We start from the raw sequence: 12,455 nt of genomic DNA on the forward strand, positions 1-12,455 counted from the left end.
TTCAGCAGCTGCCTCAATAGTTCTCTACTTTATCAAGCAGAGGTTAAGTTTCTGCTGATGGAAAATAGTAAGTTAATGTTTTCCTCATGTAATCCTGACAGAAGAACCAATGTATTTTTTTTCTCCCTAATCTCATGTAACACTGTAGAATGAGTTTGTGTAGGTTAGTAAAATACAGCACCAGGGACTACAAAAGGTAACCAAAGAATCACAACATTTTATTGTAATCCAAGGCACAAAAGAAGTATGTTCGTCAGGTTCCTACCTCCTAAGTTAAATATTTCTGACAATCCCTCAAAGCACATATAACAAATCATTCCTCATACTATTAAAAGCATAAAGATTTTTTTTCAGACAGACCCTTGTTCAAAGTGAAGTGTTAAAAAAATATCAGGCTATAAAGAGGAGATGTTACCTACTAGTAAAAATCAAGAGTGACCTCTTGGGAGCATGCCTGGAGGAAAAGAGGGAAAGATCCATTGTTAACATTGCAGTGGCTTCACAGACTAAGCAGAAGCTCTTTATGTTTCTATAAAGAAGCTGTAAACATACTAAAGAAACAGAAAAAGCACTCAAACTAGCTGTATGGTCATAGATCTGACCATAAATTTCTTCTTAAGATGTGTCATTAACGAAAAAGGACAATAGAAAAAGTGTCCAGTGTTTTCTTCATATACATATTTACATTTAAAACTCTTAACTGTATTACTAGGCATTACGTTGATTTAAATGAATCATGTCAGAATGATCCATGCCAGCAAACTCGATATAAGCTAATCTTCCACTATGTATAAATAAAAGTTTCCATTTTTGAGATCTTCATGGGCCAAAATTCCAAATATGATGACAATGCCTTCTTTATCAAACCTACCTGTGTGCAACTCTACCAAGAATACCAGCCTACAGAAGCCCAACATCCTGACTGAGAGTTGTTTACCACGTGCCATAGAAATGACCAATGCAGCTATGAAGAACCAGTTACTATACAGTATTTATTCTAAGCAGCAGTTCTAATACATGAGATAATGGATGGTATATATACAGGGAATGATCATAATACACAGATCTTGCATTGTATTTACAAAATTTTAAATTCTCAATGATGCAACCACCTAACAGCATGAAAGAACAGTGCTCTCAAATGCACGCAGTTAACTGTATTGCTTTTATAAACTTTGCAAAAATCCGATCACTATAAAGCTCTCTGATGAAAATGCACATTTAAAAGACCGTATTTAAAAAAGGTTAACATGGCTGCATTTCCGATACTTCACATGGTCTTAAACAGTGCAGGATTTTTTTCCCCCACTTTTGCACATTAGCAGTGGCTGGCTAGAACATTGAAGAAGTGAAAAACTTCATCTTTATCCATTACTGCCACTTCAGTTGAGCATTCAGTACATAATACCGGATGATACACTTCCTCCTCTTCTTCATTTGATTGTGTAGAGGTAGTTTCTTTGCTGTGCTTCATTTTCTTACTTCTTTTCTTTAGCTTCTTTCTGTATTTCAGAATTTCCTCTTTGTTAACAACGCAGTTCATCACAAACATTGCTCTATATTGTGTTTTGTAAGATTCATGTCTACGGAGAAGGAGAGAAAATGCAAGTCATACCATTGGTAAAACTCTGCTTCCAAGAAATCGGTTATTGTCACTGGAAATGGGATTAAAGATAGGAAGTACCATGCCAAAGAGCTGAAAGCCAAATAAATATGAAGTTTCATAAACAGAACAAAAGTCACATCTACAAAATTTATTAAAAAAATAGTCGTAGCCATCTGTCTTGCTTTTAAGGTGTTTTTAAAAACATGCTGAAATAAACATGCTGGAGTACAATGGTATTGGTATTACAGAATTATGCATTAGGCAAAAGATCATGAGTGCAAATGACTCAACTACTCACATTTATATCCTAAAATGTCTTGCAAGCCTGAAATTCCTTATTTATAAATAACAAACATCGACACATCACACTTGAAAAGCATGTCTACAATAAAATATAAAATGTATTTTCAGCTGTCATCAGTATAACAACTGCATAGCTGGAGTACATAGCAAAATTCAGGGCTGCAATTCAATTCAACACAATGTCCCTCAGGCTGCAGTTTTACAGCAGCCTAAACCAACATAACAGGTGGCTGCAGAAGTCCTATCTCGACTTCTGCTGGCTTTACTGCTTGTATAACACTGTGCTGAGCTATTTCAGTTTATTAAACCCACAAAAGACCCGTTTGACAATAAAAATGGACCATTTTCTGTCAGCAAACTGAAATACTTAACTACAGAACAGGGTCTAGGAGTACCAGAGCCAGCAAAGGGAAGAGAGTGAGAAACAGACCCCAGTACTTAGATGATTTTAGGCTGCTGTGGAATTTCATCCTCAATAAATGAGAGGTAGTTTACTCCTCATCTCACAAGACTTCTTTCTCCTTTACTGCCAGTTCCAGAGTCCTTTCCTTAGCATGGGTCAACAGTACTAACTAGGTTTGCAGTGCAGTCAGATACCAGAGAGCTGCAAAACACACCATGGATTCTCACCTAAATGCTTTCCAGGCACTTTTAAATGTAACTATACTCAAAACCACAACTGCTAAGACTCAAACTAAGTAAGAATACACTATCTTGATTTTTGCTTAATCCTTCCCTAAACAAGGCACTTTTACACAAAAATAACCTGGAGTAATTTTATGCCTCTAAACATCAAGCCAACATTAAAAAAAAAAAAAAAAACCAACACCCTGAACTGTTTAGTCTCCATGATTTTTTTTTTAAAAATAGTTTACCTTCTCCACTATGCTAAAGTTCTACCCTGTTCTTCCTCATCTCCACATTGCAGGTTAAACCGATCATCATTCTTACAAACTAGCATTCACCCCTAAATCTGATTCACATACACCTGCCTTCTTCGCCACCTCATAAGACAGACTTGATCAAATTGAATACACTAAAAATACTAGTGACCGAAAAAAAGACATTACAAAAAGACCCCTTACTATTTGCTAATTACCTCTGGCAATCCAGGCATAATGTTGTCATGCAAGCAGGGCAATTCAAAACAGCATCACTGTTTGGAACAGCTGAAGGTTTTGGCTGCTGCTGCTGCTGCGGCAGCACTCTTCTTTGATTACGGTACCTACCGATTCAAGAAAGGAGGAAGGAGAGACAAAAAGTGAAATTACATGCCCTTGCTGTCAGGCATATCAACTCAACTGTCAAACCTTTTTTATATTAAAATACAGCAATTAATATTTGTCTCCTTCTGGACACCCTTTTTCCTATCTCAAAGCACATAAATAAATAAGCTGGGGGAAAAAATACTAACCAGTATCCTTCCATTTACTTTGTACAGAGAATTTTCATTTGTTGAGACAAATACACCTGGCATGAGAATTTGTGCTTAACCACCTTCTCCTCTGATGAGACAGGTATCTCAAGTGCAATCCCTGCAGGCAACATACATTAATATTATCCTTTTCAACTGATTTACATGGAGAATTTTACTTCTGCTGCAACAACCATTTTTCTACTTCACCCTTCAAAAAACCCTCAGTAAAGCACCTTTGTGCTATTCCTATTTTATCTTAACATTTTGTGGCTTGCTAAATTCAAAGATTTCCAAAATTAGAAATACACTATTTAGCAGGAACAGACACTAATTTAGCAATCAAAGTATCTCACAACCTTTTCATCCACAGCATGGTTGTTTCGACGAGATCTACAGACAAAACTGGCATATAGAACTAGAAAGTCTTGATTTTAAAAAAAATTGCAAGTTTTAGAATAGTGTAATTTTGAAGACTTCACTTCCACTACACAGACATAAAAATTTTACAGGCTTTTAAGTTTCATATGCTGTAAATTCTAAATAACAGTATTTTCACTGTATGGACTTGACAGTGACAGCTTTTTCTCTACATTCACCATTTTTGTTTAAATTTTTCAGTTTACGTTAAGCATCCTACAGTTCAAATATTTATGGTCTCTTACCCCCTCCTCTGTGAGTCTACCCACGCTTGGTCTCTACTGTCTTCTTCTGGGTCATACAGCAGTTCATCATTGGAAAGAATCCGGCGCTGCTGATGTCTTCTGTTTTTCCAGACTTCCTGTGTAACTGGAAAGATTTGTGCAAGCACATGTGACATCCGTCAGACATATGAGGATTCTCAAATAATCAAAATAATCAGTTTTTCAGTTTTCCTTTTCCATACTCACAATAAACCTAAATAACAGCACAAAGGTCTAACTCATCTCTCCTCCAAATGCACCACCCCAAAGCATTAACGCACCTTACGTACACAGGGATACATCATACAATAGCAGGAACTACACTGAGATGATATAGGCTGATAATTGTTCCCAAAAGGCCACCTTCAGGAACCCTGACCCCCCCAAGAGGATTCTACAGGATCTGAGAGGGAGAAGGCTACTGTGAAGATGTCCTACTCTCTTCTTCTCAGACATTTACCTATTTTATCTTCATCCTCTGAATCAGAATCGAAGTAAATGTCATCGTAGTATTTTGAAGTGGTGGCAGGTCCAGTCTGCCCAGTACTTGAGGAAGTACCTGGGTGTGGAGTTAGAGAGAAGTGGTAAGAACACCCCGCCAAAAGGACAGTAAGTATACAGCCCAGAACAAACCTCTGTTTCCAAGTTACCCAGGAGTGCTCTGCTTTATCTGGGGGTGTTAAGTAACAGCTCTCCCAATTTATTCCCACATCCTGATCATCCACATCACTCGTGTTACTTCATTTATAGATGCTCTCTCAGAGCAAAGCTGCTCACTCCCTCTGAGACAAACCTCAGGTACAGTTCAAACGAAAGCTTCCTCCAAGGTACACTCCCTTTAGGCACAGAGGACACCACATCAAATATGCCTGCCTCTGCCCTATATAATCCACAGTCTTGGACACTCCACAAATCTTTAGTCATGTGAAAGAAATACAGATGTGACACACTGCTTCACAAACTTTGATTGCAAAAAATTCACTAAAAAAAAATCCCCCAAAATTTCAGGGCCACAGAAGTTCAGAAAAGACCTAGATGGATTGCCAAGCACGTATCACAGTCAGTCTGCAGCAAAAATTCTATTCTGTGCTGAATGGATGTGGTGGTATAAATATTGCTACACCTTCTTAATTGCACAACCAAAACCTAAGGATCAAATTTGCCCATAACACAGATAAAACTAATAAACCTGCTGAATACAGAGTGAAGTCCCTACATTGAAGTGAATACTACACTGATTCTTCAGGAAATTAAGAACACTTCACTAGGTGTTTTGTAATAGGTAAAAAGAACATATGCTCTTCAAATACCAAAGCAATCCATCTCTTGCACCCATAGTACACAAACTCCGTAACACAGATGTATGTACATGTCATACATCTTCAATACAGTTTTACTATTTGATGTAACAATTACAAGCAGGTAAGGGAGGAAGAGATTAATATTTTTCCTGATTTTTTCTGCCAGCTGATTCAGGATTTCAATCTACCATATGCTATTTCTTTCTTCAAGAAAGGGCTCCAAATCTCGACAGCCACCTGGAGCCACTAGACAAAGTACAAGACACCACAACCTGCTCAAGAGGTTTCCAAATACAACTTAAACCAAAGAAATACTGGAAAAAAGGCAACTGACCCAACAAAGAGAAATCATATTAAAGCAGGAAATCAGATGTTCAGAAACACCAAGTCTTAGAAAAGATGAAAGAGAAGCATTCACTGATGCTGCACCTGGTGACCATTTCTGCAGAAGCAATCAGCCATTTTTTCCTGTTGGCTTCTAGCAGCACTTGACTACCATCACACACCTCTAGCCACAAGAATAAAACATTAACTTCACACCTTAACTGGACACCACTAAATTCACAATTTCATATGCAAGCAGCTGTTAGAATGCAATTTACCTGTTTCTGGTGATTTCCATTTGCCTTCCATAGTCCTCATGGTGGTGTCCAGTTCTGCTTCCATCTCCTTTTGGAACTCATCATCACTGGAAGACTCGCTCTCCCCAGTCAGGCACTCCCGAATCAGCTTCCGCTTCTGGTCAGGAGTGCCATGTAAGAGCACATCCACCTCATCTTCCGAGCTACAGAGATTGAAGTGTTACACACCGAATTATGATAACCAGCTTAAAACACTGACTGAGTCATTTGGAGAACAAACATCTGAATGTGTGGAAGCATTAGGAAGCACTTATCTGTTTATTTATGGGAAACGCATTTATGAAAATGTTTTATTAGCTTGTTAGTGTTAAAACTCTGCAAAGGAGATTCAGCTGCCTGGCTGCGGCCTGCCGCGACGCCTCTGCAGCTCTGCTCAGCGGCTCCGCGCAGGAGCAGGGACCTGTTTACACACTGGCACTTACGGGGTCAGAAGCGTAAATACGCCCGTTTCAAGAGAGAAAATCGCCGCGGCTGCACCGAGGCGACCCTCCGGTAGCTCCCGGGCGGCACCCCGCGGCCCGGCCCGGGGCCGTGAGGGAGTCCCGCGAAGCAGCCCCGCCGCATACCGCTGGGCGCCGCCGGCCTCGCCGCCCGCGGAGGAGCCCAGCACCGGGGCTGCCGCACCGCCAGGCCCCGCGGAGCCTCCCCGGCCAGCAGACGCCAGGCGAGAGCAGGGAGCGGCGGCCCGCTGCCGCCGGGACGGAGCGCCCCCGGCCTGCCCGCCCGGCCGCCTCAGGCGAAGGGCAGCGACAAGCCGCCCTGGGCCCGGCCCGCGGCGGGGGCTCTCCAGCACCTGCTGAGCGCTCGCTCCTCGTCGCTGGGCTCCTCCACCACGTACGGGTCGTCCTCCTCCCGCAGGCAGCTCATGGCGCCGCCCGCCTGCCCGCTGCCGCCGCCCGCCCCGCCCCGGACCCGCCCCTTCCGGGCACCCCACCGGCTTCCGGCGGCCGGGCCCGGCCCCGGCGGCTCTGGGGCTGCCCCGCCGCCAGCTCGCCGAGGCGGGGAGGGCGGGGGGCGGCGGCCCGGCCTTCCTTTTCCCTTGGGAGGTGCAATCGCTCGGGTCACGTTTTAAATATTTTTCTTCACGGTTACAGAGCTAGGGCTTGGAGCTTTAAGAGACACACCCAATACCAAGAGGCTTTAAAAAAATTTAATGAGCTAGTAACACTGAACAGCAAGGACTAATCTAAAAACTGTTCCCACATCCTACTTAAAATATTTACAATTCTGTTAATTGTATATACATTGTAATCTTTGTCCCTTGTAGTCTATTTATAGATGAGTTCCTTAGGAATTATACCTGTTATATCTGGAAGATGAACAGCACAGTATTACTGTAGTAGCCATTGCTGGGAAGTATTATATACACTAGAGGAGCTGCTAATAACCGCTGGGGCACTGGTAATCAAAGTCTGAGGCTACACCTGTGCAACTCAACGCACAACGCAAACAGCAGGTTCAGCTAAGAAACTTCTCTGCCTTTGAAATGTTCTGATGTGCAAGGCAGCAGGGTAAGCATACTACACTGTACAATTCGCCCTATTTGAGAAAAAAAACAAAACAAACCTCACACCTCTGTGCGACAGTACAGGGAGTCTGTAATCACAGAGACATTGACTTACATTGATGAGCATCTCCAAACATCCCATTCACCCAAAATTCTGCTGCTCCACTGAAGGTCTACAAACCCAAAAATAAAGCAGCAATCCCACTGAAGAGCAGTTCATTCAGTAAAGCCTAATTTTATGACATCTACACAACAGAACAGCACCTCCTGGAAAAGTTCCATGGTTCAAGTAAGAGAGACAAAGCAATACAACAAGTACAACTGGATTTATAGCTCTGCGTTTTAAGTCCAGTTAGCAGAATGAGATCCTTTTCAAGTATTCCTTTATTGGGGATACCTTTACTTTTTATTTTCTGAAGCAAAGCTTCTTATCTGTATCAAAGTGGGGCAGTATTACCTTTCACTGATACACACTTTCTGAACTCCCTTGTGCTACTTTATTTCCCCTTTCTGGAAAGAAACCCGTTAAATTCTCTGAAAAGCATTTCTGCCAAAGAAACTGCAGAGTCAGCCACCAAGCTCAAAACAGTTTAAGTACACTGGATAGGAAAGTCACAGACAAACAGGTAGGCAAACAGATAAACCTGAGAATGCAAGTGAAAAATTACTGGGCGAGTATTTAGTGTCAGACCAATCCAATACTTACTCAATGTTTTTACAGGATGAATAGAGAAAAAGCTAATTAATCTGATTTACTAGAAAATATGAAGCTTACAGATGATACAGTGTCTGCATAATTTTAGAAAAATCATTGATTTCATGGTTTATTTTACAATAATTGGATTAGTCTACAAGTTAAGGCAAACATACTAATGCATTTGCTTTTCTTTTTAAATCATAGTTATAAAGGTTACACAAAGTTCTCCAAAATTCCTAAGAAATGTTCACAATTGAAAAAAAGATTAAGTTTCTTGATATCAGTACATGGAAAAAAACTAAGACAGTGTATACAATGCCATTATAGTAACAATATTCAAATATCTAATGGTAATATTTAGGCCATTTGAACAATGTGCTTCAAATGGTGAACATCAGAAATTACTTACAAAGGTAAATAAGTTTGGCAGCCGTATCATAGTATTCATAACATGAACATAATTATATTGGCTATTTTCACAAAAACAGAGCATTTGGTTTCTGAACAATGAAAGCATATAATGATTAAATAAACATGAATATGTACGTATAACAAGTATGCTGTTGCTTCATATAGTCTGGAGCTACTTTCAGGTGTTTGTTTTAATTCTTTTGAAAGAAAGAGCTTGCTTATGTGCACTTTGTCAAATGTTTTCTCCAGGGAACTGTAAATGCTTATTTAAAGTCATGAAAACAAAATCCAGAGGAGGGCAGCCCTTGTTAGTGGGAGGACGGAACGTAGCTTATGTGTCACCATTTAACACTGCCAGGCAGCTCTGCAGCAGCTGTAAGTTACCCTGTAAAAATAAAGAAAAATATGACCACATTTCTCTACTTTCTTTTACGCTTGTGGCAAAAAGATGTTTTTTAAAGAGCAATGATACCACTGAAAGAGGACAGGTATTAAGCTTATTTTGAAATATTTAAGTAACTTTTACCTTAAGAGTTTTTTGAACGTAGGAGCATTGTGTCATAGAACTAAATGGAGCCAACTTGAGATTCAAAAATAAGCATTTAGTACCCCTTCCATATTTCTTCACAAGTTTCTTACTAAAGATCTAGTCTGGCCACAAAAACTATTCGCTGCAGAGCACTGTCTTAGCAATGAAGTTCAAAGGTTACAAAGTTTTCATTTTTTATGTAGCATTGTGAGTAAATGTCGCTCTGGAATATTAATTCCAAACCAGAAGTATTCATGTATTATACCGAATACTGAATTCACCAAGACATGTTAACCAATTCTCAGCACTCAGTATCTCCTTGCTGTGACAGCCATCTAAACTCTAGCTCTGTTCAAGGACAGACCTTGTTTGAAAGACAACAGACTGATTTACATGCTTAGCCAGGTGATTTAGTCATCAAAGTTGAGTTTAGCCAGTGGAGCCGGAGCTACAGAAGTGATTAACTAAGCTTTATCTCTAATGCCAAGTTCTGCTCTTCTTTTCAAACACCTGTAGATCAGTTTTTAATCTTATTTAAAGCATTCTGACTCTACCATAAAAACGTACAGGTTGACTTTCAGATTTCTGAATGAATTTACAGAACTGACACTTATAAAGATACCCTTGCGAATTAAGCAAATGTGATCGACAAGTAAACCCAGATTTACTTTCCAGAAAAACAAAGAAACAAACAACCTGGTATTCACAACATTCACATTGTTTTGTCCATTCATTTATGCTTAGATCACTTTAAACTACTGACTATTCACTACTAAATAGCTGTACTAGATTTGTTCCCAAATCTGAAATCTCTGTGTAAGAAACAATGTTAGGTTGTTGACAGTGTTAAGAGTAATTCCTATCGGGTTCAGATAAAACGCAAGAACAAAACAGTCTGAACATCCAGTTACGAACATGGGAGAAACTGCTTCCTTCTAAAAATTTTTTGGATCCAAAAAGAAACCTGTAAAGAAAACTTCAAATAAACGAAATCACATAATTAAACAGTACCAGTAGCTGTGATTTGCATGTCCTTGATAAACAGTCCACACAACTACTAAAGAATGTGTAATTCTTACTTTTTCAGTTGAAAGCATTCCAAGTGACCTGTGGTAGGTAGGCAGAAGGACACTCGTCCCTCAGCCCAAAAAGGTAAGAAATCGTAATTCTATCCTCCAATAAGGTTCCTATAATCCAGATTAAGCAATTAACTAAATTAAAGGCTTCAAAGGAGATGATTCCCAGTTGTGTCTACTGAATCCTTTTCAGTCTTCTCCAGAAGGCAGCTATTTCAGCTACAGCTTCAACAGCTTTTTGTCCTTTTATGCCTATCCTGGCAGAGGACAGTCACAAGCTATTTAAAAAGCTTGTAATTCTGTGATACGAACAAATTCAATATACACGAAATGTATGGGGACTTGGTGGCCCATCTTTGTAGTGTACAAGATTCATAATCTAAGGTCTGTGTTATTGAACAGTTGTATTATTAGCTTTAATGAAGTAATGAATGAAAAGGAATCCTTCAGTCTGAATTATAATTGTGAACTGCACGCATGTTACCTGTAACAAAAGTGTGACAGTCACCTTTTGGCCATCCCTTTACAGCCCATCAGCAGCATGAAGTATGTTTGCAATTCACTGGCCACTATGTAGCACTCTAAAGAAAAAACAGTACCACAACACCCTTTACACATCAGTCATTTCCAGACTCAGCCAGCCAGCCTACTGAAATTTTCCAAATAGGCAAATCATTCATTTTCATTAGATCAAATTTACAAAGTTCACAAGAACAACCTTATTTAAATTGTAATAAACCGAGGACAATAGAGGCTGTGAGCCATTACTCTTTCTGGCTGCAATCTGACATACTTGACTTCCATCAGCATAGCTCAAGAAAAGTGTTTTTTGCCAACTCAGACTCCTAATCTCTAGATATTACAGTTACTGGTAGAACCACGGTGACAGAAACATCCTTTTCAGGAAAGAAAGAATTACTGACAAAGCATTTAACCAAATCCCTTAGCACTGGATTTTGCTTACTCCCTTCTTCTGTCAGTTCTAAACTGACATCTGTTGCTAGAAATGCGACAAATTCTTTTTCCACAAAAAACCATAGAGGCAAGAGCATGTATCTTAGTATTTGTGGAAAGAGATGTTTAGATTTTTTTTATTTGAAGGGTGGTTATCTTACTCAGTTACAATTCATATGTCAAAAGACTCTAGAAGTATAGCCAAGGCTATAAATGCTTTAAGTATATGATTACAACCTTAACAGTTTCACCAGCTGTCAAGCCTCCCTTCTTCAACATTAAGGCCAACACAGGAACACCTCAAAATCCAACTGTTTAAAACACTGAATAGGTTTAAATGCAGCTTTTGCACTAAATGCCTAAACACTTAATCAGGTCTTATATTATTTACAACTGCATGAAGTCATGAAGAAACACCGAGCTAGCAAAACAGAAGCTGAACACTACCTAGAGGGACAGTCAGACAGAATGGCCATGAGAAAAAGGATCATCAATCCATTTAGTATAGATGAGAGACCAAACAGAATCTAAAGCTGTGGTCTGGCAGCTATTTTAAGTAAATCTAGGGTACACGCTGCTGCTAAGAAGGCAGCGCTCTCATACTCACAGCCCCTCCCAGTCAAAACTGTGTTTTGACACAAGGGATGCTGTGAAAATAAGACTGAAAGTAAAGCACAGAAAAACCCAGAGCACATTTTAGCTCCATCTTACTACGCAGCTGGACACATAACAGTGCCAACATAAGGGAAAGAAACAGAGTCATGCATCATCATCCTTCCTGGCAGTAGTCTGCACTCACATCAACTTAAAGCAATCTCAACCCACAGTCTGATTTTTAGTTTTTTCAAAAGTCCTGAGTTGCAACCAGGAAAGGATAACAGGTTATTAGCAGATTAAAACAAGTATTTTATAAGGAAGTAGTATAAACATAACTGGGCAGAGAGAGTGCACTTAGTATTTGTATATACGGTGCCCTTGATTTACTACAAGCTTGATTTCCCTATCACATCACCCTCCGTCTTCTAGAGCCACACAACCAGATACAGCTCAGGAAATGAGAGATGTGTCTTAGAACCTTCTCTCCATACTTTAGTCATTCTGACTTCTTCAGTGCAGCGAACTCTGTGTTTTGGGATTTGTGTTTTTCTTTCTGCACAGAGCAAATAACTTGTAACAGTAAGTCATGCAGCAGCCTTCATGGTGGCTGAATTCCTCTGAAAGACAGTCTCTCAGGTGAGTTCCAGCACCCATTGCTGCATCAGATTTCACCTCCATGCTTTCTGTGCCAGGCAACTCCAAGTCCAGAAGACACATGGCTAGACTGATTCAGACG

At 39.9% G+C, this 12,455-nt stretch overlaps 2 protein-coding genes across 3 annotated transcripts in view; both read right to left on the minus strand.

Moving 5' to 3' along the window:
• Nucleotides 1-197: 197 nt before the first annotated feature.
• On the minus strand, nt 198-6,845 carry EAPP (E2F associated phosphoprotein). The gene is made up of 6 exons (XM_074824601.1): nt 6,742-6,845; nt 5,910-6,091; nt 4,467-4,565; nt 3,989-4,112; nt 3,009-3,134; nt 198-1,583 (listed from the first exon to the last, which is right to left on the minus strand). Exons 1-6 carry the CDS (start codon nt 6,813-6,815, stop codon nt 1,319-1,321), a joined length of 870 nt encoding a protein of 289 aa, XP_074680702.1. The 5' UTR covers nt 6,816-6,845; the 3' UTR covers nt 198-1,318.
• A 238-nt stretch (nt 6,846-7,083) lies between these two features.
• The window catches only part of SNX6 (sorting nexin 6), a 29,217-nt gene continuing 23,845 nt past the window's right edge, over nt 7,084-12,455 (minus strand). For both annotated transcript variants that reach the window (XM_074824604.1, XM_074824603.1), the window contains exon 14: nt 7,084-8,948. In XM_074824604.1, the coding sequence (XP_074680705.1) occupies nt 8,895-8,948 (54 nt within the window). In that variant the 3' untranslated portion in view covers nt 7,084-8,894. The remainder of the gene's footprint in view (nt 8,949-12,455) is intronic.

The sequence above is a fragment of the Strix aluco genome, chromosome 4 (assembly GCF_031877795.1).
Source record: "Strix aluco isolate bStrAlu1 chromosome 4, bStrAlu1.hap1, whole genome shotgun sequence".
NCBI lineage: Eukaryota > Metazoa > Chordata > Aves > Strigiformes > Strigidae > Strix > Strix aluco.